The sequence below is a fragment of the Rattus norvegicus genome, chromosome 18 (assembly GCF_021556685.1).
Source record: "Rattus norvegicus strain SHRSP/BbbUtx chromosome 18, alternate assembly SHRSP_T2T, whole genome shotgun sequence".
Taxonomy (NCBI): Eukaryota; Metazoa; Chordata; class Mammalia; order Rodentia; family Muridae; genus Rattus; species Rattus norvegicus.
Genome location: NC_141551.1, coordinates 48,352,185 through 48,372,631, shown reverse-complemented (window position 1 = coordinate 48,372,631; position 20,447 = coordinate 48,352,185). Strand labels below are relative to the sequence as shown.

Here is a 20,447-nt window from a genome sequence, read left to right as displayed (position 1 = left end):
CCAATACACAGAGTTTGTTTGTGCTGGCCATCTACTATGGCGCATAGTGCCTGCCCTTGAGTGTGGTCTGTGTCTCCAGTGAGACTACACTGGATAACACTAATGTTTCCTTTGTGAGAGGTTGTTACTGGGAATAGCTTCTGGGTTAGGGATGGCCACATCCCTAGGGATTATAGTCACATCCTTTTTATGGGGTTCAAGAGAAAAAGTATGGGTGACTCTCTGCTTTGACTGACAGACTTTTAAGTTATATAACTTTCCCACTACTTCCCTTCCCACAATGCATTTTGATTTTAATCATGTGCCTTTCCAATATATAGTAAGCAGGAGACAATGTCTTGGTTAATTTTTTCCCCCACTTGACATAAGCCAGATCTCTCTGGGAAGAGGAACCTCAACTGAGAAAATGTGTCCACCATATTACATATATGGGCGAGTGTATGGGGCATTTAACTAATTAGTGATTGGTGCGGGTGATACCACTGCTAGGCTTGTGGTCCTGAGTTGTGTAAGAAAGCAGCTGAACAAACAGGGGGATCAAAGCAGTAAGCCATTGTCCTCCATAATCTTTGCTTCTATTCCTGCCTCCAGGTTCCTGCCATGATGTCCTTCATGGTGAACTATAAACTGTGAGCTGAAGTAAACTCTTTGTTCCTCAACTTGACTTTGGCCATGGTTATTTATCACAGCGCTATAAAGCAAACTAAGACAGATGGTAGATAGGGGTTTCCCCCTAAATCTCGTTTAAAGGACGCAGATTGCTTATTGGGCAGGGACCTAAAACCAGTCTAGGCAGGGTTTATCCTCCTTCCCACATATGGGAATATGTTTGAGTGGCAATTGTCCAACTTTGATTGTCATCAGGTGCAGAGAAACGTATCCATTGTTGGAGAAGGGCGTTTAAGCAGCTCAGTGCATACTGGGGTTTGAGGTTACGGCGTGCACTGTTCAGAGTCAGGTGAGTGTGTGCAGTGTATGCAGGTAAGGTGTCAGGAAGACAAGTGCATTAGTAAAAGATATGTGTGTGTGTGTGTGTGTGTCTGTGTGTGTCTCTGTGTCGTGTTTGTGTGTGTCTGTTTGTATGTGTCTGTGTGTGTCTGTGTGTGTGTATGTGTGTGTCTGTCTCTGTGTGTGTATGTCTCTGTGTGTGTCTCTGTGTCTGTGCCTGTCTGTGTGTGTTTGTGGGTGTATGTCTCTGTGTGTGTCTGTGTGTGTGTTTGTGTGTGTCTGTGTGTGTCTATGTGTGTGTCTGTGTGTGTCTGTTTGTCTGTCTGTGTGTCTGTGTCTCTGTGTGTGTCTGTACTTGTCTGTGTGTGTCTGTCTGTGTGTATGTCTCTGTGTGTGTCTGTGTGTGTGTCTCTCTGTGTGTGTCTGTCTGTGTATGTGTGTGTCTCTGTTTGTGTGTGTCTGTCTCTCTCTGTGTGTTTCTGTCTGTCTGTGTGTATGTCTGTGTGTGTCTCTGTGTGTGTGTGTATGTGTGTGTGTGTGTGTGTGTGTGTGTGTGTGTGTGTGTGTGTGTGTGGTGTCTGTGTGCATAGCCAAGGCAATTTCAGGTTGCTAAGTTAGTTCCACTTCCTGTCTCAACAGTGTCCTTGATTCTCCCTATTTGGGGTTGATTCTTCTCTGAAGGACAGCATCCTCACAGGAAACCTTACAGTGTGTTAGCTTTTCTTCCTTCCTAGTGAAAGCAGTAAACAGCAGCCCACAACCCTGCACACTGCCTTGGCTCTTACTGCGCCGGCTTGGGTGTATTTCTTTATCCTATCAAACAAATAGTTTTCTGGTTTCCTTTATTTTTTTACTTTTACCCAAAGATATAATCATAAAAATATAAACACCTAAGGAAACAGAGAGATAATTCCCTTGTGCTTTGTAGCTTACTTCTTACATTCTGACCAGTTTGCTATGAAATGAGTTTTGGCAGCATCATCGTTAGAGCATAGTGGCTTTGAATCTATTTGTACAGACCACACACGATGGACTCAAACCTAGTTCCGGTTGCTACATAATTTAGTTATTTCTAATGTTTTGGGTACAAATTGCTGAAAAAGTATTCTTACATATTAATATGCTATAATCAAGATTTTAACATAATTATTAAAAAGAGTGATTGGGTAAAGGTGTCTTCACTCACAGGACTTTTTCATCTAACTCTGACTTACTGGCCTAAGCTTATGTATTTTTCATTGTTAATTAAATTCATTAACAGCAAAATTTCTGTTTTATTTCTTTGATATCATTCTTGTTTGTTGGTGGATGGTTTTTGCTGTATGTTTACTCTACTAAATATTCATACTGGTCAGATAAGAGTCAAAACATTTGTCCTATATTTCTTGATAAGGTTCCTCCTCTTCCCTCACACACACTAACCTGCTTGGCCTGTGAACTGCATGAACTCATAGGCATGGGAATCTGGCCTTCAAATGTAGCCCAAATATTAAACCACGAGCAGAAAGAATTGGGAGGTTTTTACACATGGCATTTTTTTTTTATTATGCTGTTATGGCAAGTAGAGTCTGGCAACCTTGGGCTGGCATTGCTATATGGTGATAGTGACAGGGATGGGTGATTCCTTGTGTTCAGACAAGTCATAGTCTTGCCATTCTGCCATGGCTCTACTCACCCACTGTCTCTGGGTGAAACTGTAACCACACTCTTGCAGACGTTGAATTCACAACACTGATGCTGGAGGCGTGAACTCATTAGATGACTAATACCTATGAATACTTTTTAGCTCCTAGCTTGTCATCCCAAACCTTGGGACAATGGTTTCTAAATATAGGCGTGATAACAACCCAGGGCTGTGGACTGACCTTCTGTATCGGCTCCTTTTCTTTTCTTGCAAATTACAGATTCCCCTAGGAAACCTACCAGATTCACTGTTCCAAATGGGAACTCAACTGCTTTAAGATCTCCTGGTGTATTTTTATAAATAAGTTCCTCTAGTTAAACTTTTAGCATCATTCACATGTTCTTGTATATTTTTTCATGTCTTAGTTTTGAGGTAAATGTGGTGCATGCTAGACAAGCACTCTAACATGGTTCTATATCCCAACCTAACCTTCACTTGTTAAAAAGTTTTTAGATTTACTTCTTTTATGTGAATGAACATTTTGCACGTATGTATGTGTACCATGCCTATTGCCCACTGAGGTCAGAATAGAACAACATATTCTCAGGATTAGAGTTACAGATGTTTGTGACCTAGCATGTGGGTGCTAAGAACTGGGCCAGGGTCTTCTGCCAGAGCAGCAAATACTCAACGTCTTCACCATCTCTCCAACCCCACTTTTGATAGGAGTTTGCCCTGACTATTAAACATACATGTTGAGATCAAGCCATTAATACAGAATAGGTACCATCTGTTTTCGTCTCTCCCCAGCTAAAGAAGAATTCTCTAACTACTGGATTAAATTCCCAATTCTGTGCTGTAAATAGAGATCCTTTCTGGCTAGGAAAGACATGGATGTCAATCTACTTCATAAAGTGAACCAGGCTGATAAAGGCGCAGAGAACCAAAGGCTGAGAGAAGTTATGGAAGTCTCACTTGAAATGCTTGCTCCCTGGCAGGGAATGAGAGTCAGGCGTGGGAGATGAAACGGTTTAGATACATACTGTTATGGGCTTTTAATTTGGATATCTTTTATTAGTCCTAAGTAATTTAAGTAAAGGACATGAGTTGTTCGACAATTTCCTTGGCTATGGGAAGCTCTTCTTGACTACAGACTTCATATGAGACTAAACACTGTCTGCCCTAGGTTTATGGAGCTCCCAGAGGACTGTAGACAGGGAAACTTGAGCATGGCTATCTTGGTTGTGCACCAAGATTCTATGTACCTGCTCTTTCTGAGATAGCCAGTATGGACACCTGTTTAAACAGACTTAAAGTTGTTCCCTCTGTCCTAGGGGTTTGGTGTTTCGTGTGCATCCTCATCACAAAAGAATCTGAGGTCTGTACAATTGGGACACATGTTTCTGTCTTCCTTTTGTTTACATTTCACATCCTATGGTTTTTCTAAGGTGGGGCGTCCATGTAAAAGGTCATACTGCTTCTGGCTCGAGGATTTGATTTCTTAAACATATCTCAGGTCAACCAGAGTGCTAGAGTTTATTACTTTTCAAAAACCAAACTCCTGCCAAGTGAAAGGCGAGAAGGGCATGTTTAGATGAAAGTGTGTGATCTTCAAATCCCCATTTGTTGACGTTTTATTGCTTGATGCAATTTCTCCTGTCCTTCAGGGCATTTTGCTTAATGGTTTCCCAAGAACAGAACGATGAGGCTTCAAAGCAAACCCAGGTTTAAGCAACAATACTCTTATTACAGTTTATATGAGTCACATGTCTCAACCCTTGTATAAATATAAAGTTTTTTTTCCCCATAAACACTCTTTCTCAGAAAGTATGGTGAACTCTGTTAATAAGCCATATTAGATGTCAAGAACTAACATGGCAATAAACCAGGTAAATCCCACAAGCTGAGTCTCAGTAGGGGATAGAGGGCGGAGATGGAAGCCTAAACGAGATTTGAGATGTGCAGTGCAATAATCACTCGACAATGTGTGTCTGTAGTGGTAGGCCGCACTAGTGTTGGGTATGAACTCCTCAATAACACTTGACTGCCTCCAAGAGATGCCTTAAAACGCTGAAGTATTATTAATACACCCAAAGAGGGATGCGTAACCCCCACAAGTTTGTCTGTCATGATTATCTACTTCATGGGTCAAAGGGAATATTAGCCATTTATTAGTTTTAAAGTGATTTTTACACACCGAACCACATATATATCAAGAAAACACGGCTTTATGAGGGAAATATATTTTAGTTCTTTTTATGGTTAAAAGACAGAGTGCCAATTCTTACACTTATAGAACTATTCAATACTTCTTTTTACTATTTTCGGCTTCTAGAATTGACTCCCCCTGAACCCTTCTACATTTGATTGAAGACTTGCCATAGTCAAGTGAGTCAGACTACACAGGATCATTTCTGGGAATGCAGGCCCACAGAAATGGTGAGATCTGGAGAAAGAGATGCCTGGCTTTCATGGTTGCAACAACCCAAAAGAGTTAAAGAGAGAGAGAGAGAGAGAGAGAGAGAGGGGGGGGGGGGGGGGAGGAGGGGGAGAGGGAGGGGGAGGGGGAGGAGACAGAACAGAGAAGGGATGAGGCCAGGGAGGAGAGAGGAGAGACAAACCTCATTGTCTGGCAGTTTCTTTAGACAAAGATTTAGATAGTGAGTTCTGCCGGGAACCATGTGCAAGTGTTGGCCGCAGAAGGTTATTGGGAAGCCACTAATCTCCAAGCCTCTGCCCAGTACACCACTCTTGCCTATGTGTTTATTACTGAAAAGCAGGAGAGGCTTTCTTGGCCTTTTAATAAGGTCTGAGGGTAAGCAGACTAGACGGAGCAGGTTCACCTTATCTTTTTTTTTTTTTTTTTTTTTAGCAGCGTTGGTTGGCTTCAAAGCCATCATCAGCCCAACCTGCAGCATGTAGGGATTGTGGGGGTCTGCATGGCAGTTTGGGAAAGTGTTAAGATGTTTGTGAACCTTCACCTGACAGCTATTCTGGAAATCTCATTGCACAACAGAATTCTCAGCCCTAGTCTAAGTTTCTTTTCTTTTGTGGGCTTGCAGACAGACCTCAATGTTATTTTAACTTAGTTTCCTTCAGGCAAGGAGATTTACTTAATTGGGTAGCCAATCAAGGAACCTTGTTATTGGACATTTTTGTATGGTGTAGGCCATGTGCTCCTTAGGGCTGTGGTATGTCTGGAAAACAAAAGAAGGTTGGGAGAGGAAGCCCAGACTTTTAAATAGCTCTGGAAGGAGGCTCAACAATATCAAATAAAGTAACTATTTTTAAATGTCTATTGGACCAAAATAAATTCCAGAAAATAGCCTGAAACTCAGAGGTGTGATCTTTCCCGCTGGTGATAGGTTTTAAGTATGGGAAAGAACACTGGTTGGGCACTCACCTGGAAGGCTGCTGTTACACACAGAGCAGAAAGATGGACTTCCCGTCTTTTGCCTCCACCTAAGCTCACGGATGATTGCTTTCAGGTGGGGAATTTTCCACAATATGGCCACTGTTGGGAATTCAACGCCATGCCATTCTTGTTCCTAGATGTGTGTACAGACTCAAACAAACAGTATTTTGCATCCATGACTCTAGTCAGACAAGAGACGTATAAATGGCTCCCTTTACAGGCTTGAGAAATTGCTATGACAGAAAAAAATTCCTGTACATGGGCTGGCAAAGAGAGCTGCCATCGATAGCATGATAGCTGGAACCTACTGAGACTAACTTTAACATTCACTTTCTGTACCTGCTATTGATTGCCTACCATATTTTAAAAAGAGATTTAAATTTGTTTTTAATTATGTGTGTGCATTCATGGGCATGTGCATATGAATATAGTTGTCCCTGGAGGCTGGGAGAGGACATTGGATCTTCTGGGCTTGAACTTAGCAACTCTGAGCTGTCTGACTTGGGTGCTGAGAACTAAACTTGGATCCTTTGCAAGAGCAATGATTGTCCTTAACTGCTGGGCCATCTTCCCATCCCTACTTATAACAGCTTTATTAACAACCTAAGTGTGATTATTTTTTTTAAAATGCATTTCTTCCAACAAAGATAAATGTTAATAGTAAATGTTACAAGCAACAGGAGATGAAAAGTTAATAGTTTGCTTCTGTGTTCTTTGGACTAAATTAGCATAAATGTGCAGAATAGTTATGTGAAGGGGAAATTTGAGGAGAGAGAATGGGAGAAGTGTGAGCTGGGAATGCGTTTAATTCTCCTCTGCTTCTTATTGTGAATTTACTCTTTGAACTTGGGTAACAAACCTTACCCATCTTGTAAGATGTCATGTGCCACCTCTTTTACCTCAGCTAAGTCTCTTACTCTCCTACTAAGTTCAGATCTGGTGCTTAATCTCAGAATTTATGGGGCATTAAGGAAGAGAACATAACTCAAGTTGGGAAAGAAAATAAAGTCTTTCTGTATAAGTTACAGGGTTCATATGTGGTTCCCCTGAGTTAACTTTTGCTGTGAGGCCTGGCCCCTGACCTCCCTCCATCTGCAGAAATACAATCACCAGTCTTGATAGCCCCTGTCCACCTAACACAGTAGGAAGGAAAACTGAAGAGAAGAACCTAAGCCAAACGCATAGCTCCAGGAGAGGCTGGTCCTGAGGATAAGACGTGAGAAGGCAAGAAGGGCATAGGAGCCAGGTATCAGCTTGGCTCATCTGAGAAGCAGCCAGACAAGGGAGATGTGTAAGAGATTTCCTGGGAGACCTGAGGGAGTCAAAGTAAGGCAGAAGGTGGGCAGAAACTCTCAGCAGTGTAAGAGAGGAGGAAGGACCCCTGGGGAGAAAGGGCTTCAGCATGCAGCACAACTGCCTGCCACCAGAGGATGAGCAGAATTCTACTGCCCTCCCTGTCCTTTAGAAGAGACACTTAGTCTTGGCCTAGTCCTAGTAGCTCAACTGTGCTCAGCCACTGAGTCTGTCAAGTAAAGACGCAAGCGAAGATTTTGCTCATGGTAGGGTTTTTCCTAAAGCATTCTGTAGGAGGAAATCGAAGCCATTGAAGGAGGAGTGCCCTGTGCATATGTCACAGTGAAAATTCTCAGGATTTAGGACATTGGCCCTATATGTGAGTCACAGTAAGGAGGCAAGTGAATTATACAAGAAACTCCTGAGTATCTGTTACCTGTCTGTGAGTGGGGAAAACATGAATTAATGAAGAAAGGGCTGATTGAAACTTTTGAAGCTTATATGAGTTTCGAGAATCTACTGGTAATGGTGAGCTGTGCACAGGTCATACCGTGTGTTGATCTGCATTCCTCCTTGATCATAGCACATACATAGCACATACATGACACCATGGGAGTTCCATGCATCTCTATATACTTTCTGCCTCTATTAAATGTGTACGTTTAAAGACATATGCCTGGAGCGAGGGGTGATGGCTTCCACTTTTAATCCCAGCACTTGGGAGGCAGAGGCAGATGGATTTCTGAGTTTGAGGTCAGCTTAGCCTATACAGCAGGTTCTAGGACAACCAGAGCTATAAGGAGAAACTCTGTCTCAGAAAGACAATGACAACAACATCAGAACAAACAAACAAGTTATGTGCCTGTCTCAACCAAGTCCAAGGTGATTTCTCCCCTCTTTTCAATAACAGTGACCTCCTTCATTCCCATCCCCAACCCGCACCCTTATCTTATTCCTCAAGGCACACTAACAATTGTCTTACATCTTGACCCAGCATTGACCTGAACAAAATATCAGTTTTATCATCAGATATCAAAGGAGCAGGGTTGGGTAGGTCAGGTAGAAAACATGACAGGGAGATTTATATTTCCACACTCAACTTAATTCAGAAGGTGTGAAGATACTTACAGTAGAATTCGCAAATGCATCTCAACCATCAAGGAAGGATGAGAGAGGAAGAACAAAGGAAGGTGATGGGATTGGCAAGATGGGTATTCTATGAAAACCTAGGCTAAGGATTACTCCTTAGATGCAGTGCAAACTTCACTTTTAACCTTTTTCTGGCAGGCAAGAGGAAAAGGAAAACACAGTCATATAAGGTTCTTATTAGCTAATAAAAAGCACAAGGCCAGGTTTTCTATGGAGGCAGATTTCCCCTCTAGTACCAACTCTAAGAGGAATTTATTTTTATGGCCCCTTATGGAGCTATTGGCTTTTAAAAACATATGATGGTTTCAAGAAGTTTTATAAAAATATGTGGAAATTTTTTTCTACATGGCTATTTCTTATATTGATTTTTGACAAATACCACAGCATAGGGGTGATATTTGTTTGGAGACCCAAGATATAATTCAGCCATCAGCAATAAAATGAGGTTGATGGATTGAATCTGGGATTATAGCCTATGGAAGGATGCTAGGAGTGGTGTATTTCACTAATAATGACTGTAGGCTAAAGTATCAGTTTGGCATCATTAGCAAACAAATGAAATTATAGTCAAATAGAATATAATTTTGATTGAATTTCTTTAAAATTTGTCAGAACAGTCATGCCTTAGCATGCATATTTTGGCTCTGAACCTTCGTGATGTAGAACAGTGTAAATTCCATATATTGGAACTTATTATAACACATCTTAAGGGACAAACTACTCTGGGGGATGTGAAATGTGTTCTTAAAACCTTTTAGTATACCATTTGGATTAAGTATCAACCATAGTCAGTCAAGGTTCTTTTGAACAAGTCTAGGATTCTCTGACACGCTATCACAAGTTGACTATCCTAGACAACCTCAAGATTGATTGTAGAATGCTTGTTTCAGATGGTTCTTGAGACCATTATCTACAGAGGGGTAGGACTTGGTTGGGGAAGATGGCCAAATCCATGATTTCTTCTGGAGTTGAGATGGCCTCGGGGAGTTATCAGCAGCTGGGTGAAGATCTGGGCCTGTGTACTTATCCACTGAGCAGTCATGGAGTTTCCAAGGAGGTACGTGCTTTTCGGCAAGGGAAGTCTCCTCAGCCAAGAGTGACCCCTGAAGGACAATACCTAGGGCTGTGGGTCAGCAGTATTGCCTGCAGGCAGCTGGGAAATATGTCCTTATATCACAGTATCACAGTGTCACAGTGTCACAGTATCATCACAGTATCACAGTATCATCACAGTATCACAGTATCAAAGTATCATCACAGTATCACAGTATCACAGTATCATCACAGTATCATAGTATGGGATTCAACTTACACTCTTTCCAAATGAGCTAGCACAATTGACCAACTCTGGAACACAAGTGGTCATTCAACAACTTGCTAGGCAGAGAAACAAAATGCTGCTTTAGTCTAGTGATGTGATGTGTACTCTGTCTGTTAACTGAATATATCGGTTAGCATTTGTATTTGGTTTGTCCCACCAGAGGCCAAAACACTAGTGTGGTGGTTTAAATATGCTGGGCCAAGGAAGTAGCACTATTAGAGGGTATTGCCTTGTTAGAGTAGGTGTGGCCTTGTTAGAGTAGGTGTGGCCTTGTTAGAGTAGGTGTGGCCTTGTTAGAGTAGGTGTGGCCTTGTTAGAGTAGGTGTGGCCTTGTTGAAGGAAGTGTGTCACTGTGGGGTAGGCAATGAGACCCTCCTCCTAACCACATGGGAGCAGTTTTCTCCTAGTGGCCTTCAGATGAAGACGCAGAGCTCTCACTTCCTCCTACACCTGGACGCTGCCTTGATAATAATGGACTAAACCTTAAACCTGTAGCCAGCTCCAATTAAATGTCCTTGTAAGAGTTGCCTTGGCCATGGCCTCTCTTCACAGCAGTAAACCTTAACCAAGACAACCAGAATTAGCTTAATTAAGCAAGTCTCTTCAACGAATCACATAGGCTAAGAATATCCAGAGCTTGTGCTCTGAATTCAATTATCTGAATGTCTTCCTACTCTGTCTTTCTGTCTGTTTTTCTTCCTTTTTCATCCTTTTCTTCTTCTTCTCCTCCTCCTCCTCCTCTTCTTCCTCCTCTCCATCTTCCTCCTTTTTTCATGGAAACATTTGTCCTCATAGCTAAAGAGGTTGTTCGGTGCTTGAGGAGAAAGAATTACATACAAGGGGCAAAATATGAGTGCCAGGTAAGCTTCTTCAATACAATTTTCTAAAACCCCTTGCTATGAACTTCACATCCCTCTCTCCTTGATCAGTTTGAACTTAGTTTTAAGAGTAGTTGGAAGTCTGATCTAACTTCCATGATCTCAGACAAATGCTAACTTCTCGTTCTGTTTTATTTGAGCACTTATTTCATAGTGTTGGCTTGATCATTGCACTGAATTCATAATCATGTAGAATTGCTCATCTGACACTTTTGACAAGAAGAGAACATCTTATTTTTCACCACAAATCTGCACATCTCTGATCCCTGGAATTCCTTTGCTGACTCCTTCAAATAGAGTGTAATGGTTGATTCTGGTTGTCATCGAGAGTTCATCCTAGGTCAGCACACAGAAGCCGATAGAGTCATTGTTCATGGGGATCAGGCTCCATCTTGGGTGGTAGTCGAACTTGCCAGTGTCATTCCCATGGTATCGTTTTTACACATATAAAAGTGGGCAGGAGTGAAGGGGTCGAATAGTAGTGCTCTATAGCTTCAGAAAGCAGCTCAGGTCAGGCAATGTGTGGCTTGGTCAGATCCCTTGTAAAGAGGTCCTAAGTGGTCATTGTTTTTAAGCTCTGAAGGTAAAGTCTGTGTTACAGTGAAGACCTCGGAATAGTATGGATGCAGGACCGTGGAGCATCCACTGAGGAAAGCCACCTGCACAGAATGGGACTAGCACAAGAGAAAGATGCATTCTAGGTAGCAGAAGTGGAGAAACTGAGCTACTAAATACTAAATCCCATTGTAATCTCAAAACCACAACAGGAGCCCCAGATACCAGATACAAAGCTGTAGGGTTCGGTGCTTTCCCCACTGGAGTTTTTGGTCTTGATTTGGTCTAATCATTCTTTTCTATGCTCCAATTCTTCCAGTTTAATGTAGGAATGAGTACTCTGTCACTACATGTTGAACTCAACTTATTCCTAAGTTTTTTAGCTCATGTTTTAGAGATTGCTTTTATTCTCAGATGAGATAAGAACTTTGGACCTCGACACTGTTGGGACTGCTAAATACTCTGGGAACTTTTGAAGTTTGGTCGGAGATTGCCATAAGACTTTGGGAACAAAGGCTAAGATTCAAAGTAATGTGCTTGAATGTCAAATTAACAAGGGTTAGGTTTTTGTGACTAATCACGTTTGTTGCCTTCATGGATTACAGAATCACCTGGGACACAAGCTTCTGGGCATGTCTATGAGGGATTGTCTTAATTTGGTTAATTAGTATGGGAAGATTTGTCTTCTGTTGGTGACATGATTCCCTGAACTATGATCCTGGGCTGTGTAAATGAAGTTGGCTGAACACTAACATTCACTGCTGTTTGCTTCCTGAGTGTGGATACAATATAACAAACTTCTTCACTCGCCTACTCTCTTGACTTGCGTGCTCTGATGAACTGCACTTCAGACTGTGAGAAAAGTTACTTTTGTCAGGGTTTTGTTTGTTTGTTTGTTTGTTTGTTTTTACCTCAGTAACAAGAAAAGAATAAAATACCGGGTTTCAAGGTCTTGTAAACAGAGGGCAGAGAAGAATGAAGCAAACAAACAAACAAAAATAGAGGAAGATGATTGTAAAGAGAGTTGTGGGGAGGACAGAAATGAAAAGAAGTTAGAGACCGAGAGAAAAGGAAAGAAAAGGAGAGTGAGGAAGAGCCAGGAGAGGAGAGATGGATTTATTTACTGAAAGTAATCACCAGTCTCCATCAACTAAGACCTCTGCAGACATTTCTGTTAAGATTAATGCATGTTTATGGAAGACAGGAATCAATTCCTTGTAATGTCACACAAAACTATGCAATAGTTAATGGGGGCAGGGGTGTCATAAAAGCGAACCCATCTGCAGAGGAGAGTCCTGAGCAGTGACAGGATACAGTCCATTTCATGGGAAAACAGCGTAGTCTGCTGCAATGAATTCCTTACTCTCACTTGGCCTTATCAATGTAACAGAAACCCACAGGAAGACATAGGAAAAAAGAAGCATTTAACCCATTGTATCAAAGAGGTTCTGGGGTGGGCAGGGGTGGTTACAGGCATGCACCACTATGTGTGGCTTGAGTTTTTACATTAAGGGCAAAGAATTCTTAATACATTGGGGGTGGGGGTGTATCTCAGTGGTAGCATGCTTACCTACTATGGGTACGTCTCTGAGTTCCATTCCATTTCATATATACATGGAGAGAGGGGGGAGGGAGGCAGAGATACACAGAGACAGACAGACACACACACATGTGGGGTGGGGGAAAGAGAGAGAGAGAGAGAGAGAGAGACTTATTTGAAGATAGCCTAGAGAGAGCTGCATTCCCACTTCCAAGCCTTCGATGAACACCCAGAACATTGTCATTAGGGGTGAGGTCTTGACACTGTTTAACATGAGTAAGGAACAGGAACTCAGTATGTTGAGTGTGGTGAGAGCTTAGTGTCCCATTATTGTTTCTGAGAAACATTGTTAATTTGATGTCTTGAACTTTGGCAATACAGGTCCCTTTGGAGACATAAAAGCAGCCAGTCTTTACAAGATGCTGACAGATGTTGCGATTGTTTTCTTAGTGTGGAGCCAAGTTCCCTACTCTGCTGCATACCATTAGGCGTGCTGATAGAGCTTTGCTCATTTTACTAGCCCAATGGGAAGGGGAACTGGGAGAGGAGCCCCAAAGGTTTGCTTACTCAAAGGAGCACACTCCTGTCTTTAACATGCAAACATGTCTCAATTCCTAGAGAAAAGAATGTTTTTGTTTTCAGTTTTGGTATGTTGGTTTGCATTTTTTATATGTTGCACAAAACCGTTCATGGCAAGAAAAAGTAATTAGTTTCCAGCACCTCCAGTTTATCATTTCCTAAGGAGCTTGGGCAGTAAAGACGTGCTCCCATATGATTTTAGGACTAGCGATTTAGTGACCAACAGCATCGCTATTAATTAGGGAATGTGTGGGTTTCAGGCTAGCTTATAGGAATCTGCTCAACCTTCCTGATTCCCCTTCTGTACTCACTGCTGTGGGATCTAAATGTTACCTCTGCACAGTTGGGTTGCAGAGTTTCCTGGGTCAAAATTCATCACTCATTCATTCAAACTCCTGAATTATTTATTTATTTATTTATTTATTTATTTATTTATTTATTTATTTCCTATATTCTGCCTGTATGTATGTCTGAGGACTCCATGCATGCCCGGTGCCTGCAGCGGTCAGAAGAGGGCATCAATCCATGGGCACGGCAGTTATAGATGGTTATGAGCCACTGGGACCTAAACTCTTGTTCTCTGTAAGAGCAGCCAGTATTTTTTTTAATTAAATTAAGATTTTTTTATTCACTTAACAAACCCTTCTCCACCCTCCTCCTGGTCACTCCCTCCCACAATCTTCCCCTTCTCTCCGCTTCCCTTTTCCTCTGAGCAGGTTATCCCTCCACCCTGGCACTTCAAGTCTCTGCAAGGCTAGGTACTTCCTCTCCCATTGAGACGAGACAAGGTAGCCCAGCTAGAAGAACATATCCCACGTACAGGCAACAGCTTTTGGGATAGTCCTCACTCCAGTTGTTCAGGACCCACACGAAACCAAGCTGCACATCTGCTGTCTAAGTGCGGGGAGGCCTAGATCCAGGTTCTTTGGTTGGTGGTGCAGATTCTTAGAGCCCCAGGGTCCAGGTTAGTTGACTCTGTTGGTCTCCCTGTGGGGTTCCTATACTCTTTAGGGGTGCAATCCTTCTTCCTGTTCTTCTATGAGTCCCAAAGTTCCGTCCACTGGCTGTGGGTGTCTGCATCTGAGTCAGCTGCTTGGTGGAGTCTCACAGAGGACAACACGCTCCTGTCTGACATGTCTGACAGAGTATTGTTTACCCTGTCAGGGACTGGTGCTTGCCCACGGGATAGGTCTCAGGTTGGGTCAGTTATTGGTTGGCCATTCCCTCAGTCTCGAGCAGCCAGTACTCTTAACTGCTGAGACATCTCTCCAGCCCTCCTTTCCTGTGTTTTTATTTTCTTGTTTTAAAAATCTGCAAAGTGCTCGAACCCTTCATTTTTCACATTTAAAAACAGTTTCACAAGAAAACTGGGATCTCCATAGATAGAGGGAACATTTTCTGGATCGCTGTCCTGGCAGACCACATTTTGGGCCAAGAACCATGTGTTACTTCCTTATGTGGCCCCAGAAGCCTCCTCTGCAGGAAACCGGAAGGCACATTTCATACTCATTTGCTTGTGTTATGTTAGAATCTTGAGCAAGAGTCTACAACGTGCAGAAACAGACAATAGGGCAGAGGTGGTGATGTCCCCAGACCAGAAACAGGGAATCTCACTACAGTGCAAGGCAGCATGAAAAATGGCACCAAGCTGTGCAATATCAGTCATTTTCAGTGACGACACACTGAACACAACCAACACTCACAGATGTGTTGCATCATGAACAGGAAGGAACCTTCTTTTGTATAGGTTTGTATGCAAACCTTCTCTTTGTAGGTCGTTCATATCATTTTCCTGATTTTTCAAGAAGGTAATGTTGTTTGTCCAAGACCAAAGAGCTGTCCATAGCTTTGTCCCAGGAGGTGATGATCTTAGTGAGAATCATGAACAGCTTTTACCAATGCCTCCTTCTGGTATCAACTAGTGGCATACCCTTTGTGCACAGAACTTAAGTGTCCCCAAAGTTGCATTTCCTAACCTATAAAATGAGAATAGTGATATCGTCATGTGGTGGCTAGCTCGTAAAAGACCCTCAAATATTAATCCCTTCTACAACTCATTGTATCTCACTAAACCAAGCTGACTCCCATCTGTGAGCTAACTTTTGGATTCAGACATTTGGCCTGCTCTGTGCACCAGGACACATAGTAGCCTGCATTAGATGGCAGGAACATTTTGAGGAGCCACTATAGTATTATCTGTACTCGCTCCTGTGGTAAGACATTCTGTTCTTAACAACCTGACGACCTCTCTTTTTTCTTTTTTTTCTTTTTTCTTTTTTTTTTCTTTTTTCGGAGCTGGGGACCGAACCCAGGGCCTTGTGCTTGACTGACAACCTCTCATAGGCCACGTCAACACTTTGAAAATAAAATGCTTGTAGTTTCATCCAAAATGTATTTTTTTCCATGAAAAGATGAACCTTCTTGTAAGTTATTGCTTACAGGGATTGAAAGAGCTGGATCAACAATAAGACTGTTATGAACTTGGGCTCCACACTCCCACAGGGATTAGACAAGCCTCATGATGTGTTGAAGGCAGAAAAAAGTGACCCAAGCAAGCATGAACCTTTAGTTGTCCTTTGTGTTTTCCCATGTCAACGCTGAGGTCTGGGAAGGCAGAAGGACTGCTTGCTTTGCTTACCGTCTAATCTTCCTGGGTTTAATGAATTCTAGAATGTTTTATTTGTCCCCTCCCTACAGGGAACCAGCTAAACAGCCCAGTTTCCTCTTGATATCAAGTAGCAGCAATCAAAATACTTTCAAAGCCTTTTAGAAATCAGAGCTTCACAGATTTATTAGAAAGTAGATGCCCTGCCCCCCACGCCCAGAGTCTGCTGTTACAAATGTTTAATTTTCTTTATTAAAAAAGTAGAAATGACAGAAAAACACACTGGACAGAAAATAAAACCAGTGACCTGGCCTCACTGAGCTGAGCCACAGCTGCCCTTGTTACAAAGAAGGTGAACATCTAATCAACATCAGCAAATCCTCATGCAATTCACAAAAACACTAGTCGTGTCAGGTGCTGGTGGATGTGCTTCAAGAAGGTCGACTCAATCAAATGTCCAATGTGTCAATGCATACATTGCCCGATCATGTTTTCAAACAGCATATTAAAAAAGAAATCAAACAAGTTCTATGTACAGATATGGTCCAAAATGTATCTTATAACAAGTCTCATATTATAAATTTAAGGCATCCAGATATTCTGCTCGCTGGTGAGGTGTTGTTCTCATGGTCTGATTGCCACAGTCCATTAACTCCCAATGGTGGCCAGAGGGCATGTGTGAGACTCATACTAAGAGTAATTTATAAGAAGAGTTCCTTTGGCTCTGGTTCAGCAATGTGCTTTACGTTGTAAGTTTTCTTCGTGTTTCTTTTGATGTCATTAAGCCTAAGCAGAAGAGAGAGAAACCACAGGCCAAAATTAGATAGAACTATGGTCAGTTACAAGACTATGCTGCAAAAGAGCTCACCAGAAATGGGAATCAGCCCCGAACCATACTGGGGAGCATTTCGTTCCAGGAGGCAAATTATTTGCTTCTCATATAAACCACTGTTACGATGTAATGAAAGCAGTCATCATGGAAAAATGCACACTTACTGAACACATTTGAATTTGGCTCCAGAAGCAATTTCTCCACCATATTGATTGGAATTCAGGTACTTTGTAGTCAAGGGGATTTTATCAGGGAGAAATATGATAGGACGTACAGCATTGTTGGGTGAATGGAAGCAAGAGGTCTTGGTTTTTGTTTTTAAATAATTTCCTCACAAGAAATTATTGGTGACACTTTGAATTCTATAGGAACTTGGAGTCTTGAGAGTTTGCTAAGAATGCTTTTAGGCATGATTGCTGAGTGACATGTTGAAAGCCTACACACAGGTGAAGGTACAGAAACCAGAAAGTTCAGAAACATGAGAGCTGTTTCCCCTCAATACTCACTGTCTGCTAGGTCTGTGGAAGAAGAGGACAAAGGAACGGATGTTTCTTTATAAGTGAATTTTTCTCTGGATAAGATACGTATTCTTTTTTCATCAGCTGTTAAATGTATACCATTCAGAAGCTTCTGGGGAGAAGCTAGCCTTTGTTAGCAGGCAAACCTATGTACAACTCAGTTCTAACTGTTGGAACATAAGATACACTCAAATGCTTTTCTGGTAATGGTTCTAACATTTGGATGCAGGACAAGCCCAAATGTGGCTTTATGACCTCAAAACCACGCTTGCTTATTGCTATGGCTTGGACATGGTTGGAGTGTGTCCCTCAGGGGCTTCTGTGTGTAGATTTCAAGAACCTATGGAACCTAGAGGAGGAGGTCTTGGAATCCCCCTGACTGAGTCCTTGTGGCTTCATAAGAAGAAATAGTCTGGGGATGTAGTTTAATGGTAGAGTGTTTGGCTAGAATGCATAAAGTCCTGGGTTCAATATCCAACACTTAGAGGGAAAAATAAAAGGAGAGAGAGAGAAGTGGAGGGAGGGAGAGGCTAAAAATGGACTTACTGTTAATATAAACTCTTGAGCCAGACTGATCAAATTCAAATGCTGGCTCCAGAGTTTATAACCATCACTACTGTGTAATCTTGGGTAAGAGACATAATCAGCTATGCCTTTTTACAGTGTGCAAAATATGGATAATAATAGCATCCGCCATGCATATCATTGTGCAGATTAAAAGAGCAGAGATGTTATAAGGCGTCTGGAATATTTGCTGGGCTATTTTAAGTGCACTCATATTTTTATCATCCATAGTGGTGTGCCAGCAGTTGATAGGGATAATATCTGAAACTGACAATTTCTATAAACATGGCATTTAGAAATGCAGAATGCTGAAGAAAATATGACAGAAAAGGGCATGGTAGATTCAGAAGAATATGAACAGTGAATGGATGGGGCACTGCGAGAGATGGCAGGCTTTCTTTCTTTTTTTTTTAAATTTAGCAAATTGCCTTTATTTAAACATTAAAGTATTTTGTCCTTTAACATCTCATATATGTTGACGTTTAAATTTCCTATAATTTCTAGTAATACTTGGAAGAAAGTGGTGAGGTTCTTGATAGTCTGTGAGGCTTATTGTCACTTACAGTCATTTTTCAGTGGGATGGCAGGCTTTCTTATTAATTAATTTTGTTCTTTGGCAATTTCATACGTGTAAATAATATGTTCTGACCACTCCCTCTCCATTCTCTCTTCTCTTCCTCTCCCCTCTCTACAGGTTCCTTTCTGAGATTCATGACTTTTGGTTTTGTTTTCTGATCCATCTAGTTTAGTGGGGACCACTGGTGTGAGTGTTGGATTGGAGCGATTCACTCAAGCCTGTTGTTACCACTAATGGCTACCCATGTGAGGGAAAAGAGTCTTCCTCTTCAGTCTATCAGCAGCAAATTGCTCAGAAGTGAAGAGTAGGGTCCCCTCGGCCCTTCTCCCACTTATTCCTGACTGTTGAAGCTTTTGTTTTGCTATTATTATTCATATGCATTCATATTATCTTGATGGAAATTCAATTAAAATAAATAAGCTGAAACGTTTCATTCTAGGTTAAAGATACCTTAGTTCACACTTTTTCAAAGGGCATTTTTACTTTGTTAGAATGGAATGTTGCATTTTTATCATCCTCAGAAGAGCCCTGTTTCTGCAGGAAAAACCTAGTTTGATCACAGAAAGCCAAGTCGAAACCAATATACTGTTAATTTGAGACATTTAATACGATAATAAATCAGCCTTCCCCGAATCCTTTACTCAACCCTTCAACTGCCAGAATGCAAGAGAACAAAAGTGGGCAATTCTGGCACAAATTATTCAGATAATTGTTGTGCTTTGACTTTATTCTTGGATATGAAATCACATTCTGAGTGACCAAAATTAAAAAGGAGGGAAGCATGATGCTTAAATGACTGGTTTTCAAGTAATCTGGTGTGCTGAATCATCTAGGCACACATTCTATTCCCACAGCACGTGGCAAAACCACAGCAACAGACAGGATCAGTGTGCCGTGGCTCGCAGCCTGCCACACCATCTCCCTGCTAACCCAAGGAAGGCGCCACTAAGTGTGCTCTCTTACAGTTTTACTTGTACCGTATCTATATTGTTTATCTACTAAAAGATGAAATTCGGTTTCAAAACTAAATGAGTGCTTTAGAACTCAAATTGACACTTACTGAAGAAGGGAGATGTGAGACTCAAATATACCCATAGAACATAACCTCCTTCCCCAGCTCCCCAGGATAATACAGACAAGGTTTTCTTTTGCTTTCTTTCCCTGTTTCTCCCTTCTTTTCCTCTATTAGGCTCCTTTTCTTTCTATATATTTATCAAGTCTCTTCCATATGCCAGGCACCACTAGACACTGGGAGTACACCGGTGCTCTCAAGAAGCTTCGGCAATAGTTTCTGTGCTTATCCTCCTTTGAATCTCTTCACTACAAGCTCCCCAAGTTCAGTAACCATATCTTACTTTGGGAAAAAATGTGTTGTTTGTTTGTGTGTGGCAGGGGAGTGCACATGTGGGTACATGTTCATGTAAGTACAATTGTGTGTGTGTGTGTGTGTGTGTGTGTGTAGGTATACATGCACACGTGTACACATGTATGTGGTGGACAAAGGACATGATGTCCCTCGGGCATTAGCTAACTTCTTTGCTGAGCTTGGGTCTCTTGTTGGCTTGGAGTTCATTGATGTTTGGTTGTCTAGTTGGCCATGGGACACCGTGGGTCAGCCTGTTTCTGCTGACTCAGCACTGGGAGTACAAGCCCACACCACTAGAACTAATATTTTTAAATGTGTTCTGGGTTAAAGCCTTCATGTCTGCACAGTAAGTACTTTACTGGTCCAGGGATTTTTCCAGTTCCACTAAAAATATATGCTTCTTGATGAAGACATGGAAAAGGAAGGTGTGGTTACCCAGGGGTGTGGCTCAGACAAGGTTATATTTGTGCTGATTTCAATCAACCTATACATCTCTAAAATCCAAAGATGCCCTTAGTAATGGCAGACTTATGATATGGCTTTGACACTGTAAGACATATCTTCTTTGGGCTTGCTTCACAACTGTACCTTCAGGAATGAGGAAAACAGAGTGGAGATGGAGAAATGAGCTGTTTGTCTTAGGATTTCTGATCATCATTGACTGACTAAATTGGGCTGAACAT

General features: G+C 41.8%; 1 protein-coding gene across 13 annotated transcripts in view; it reads right to left on the bottom strand.

Moving 5' to 3' along the window:
- Positions 1-16,066: 16,066 nt before the first annotated feature.
- Positions 16,067-20,447, bottom strand: part of Sncaip (synuclein, alpha interacting protein) — a 137,752-nt gene continuing 133,371 nt past the window's right edge. For all 13 annotated transcript variants that reach the window (NM_001437473.1, NM_001437476.1, XM_087592725.1 and 10 more), the window contains 1 exon segment: positions 16,067-16,693. In NM_001437473.1, the coding sequence (NP_001424402.1) occupies positions 16,609-16,693 (85 nt within the window). In that variant the 3' untranslated portion in view covers positions 16,067-16,608.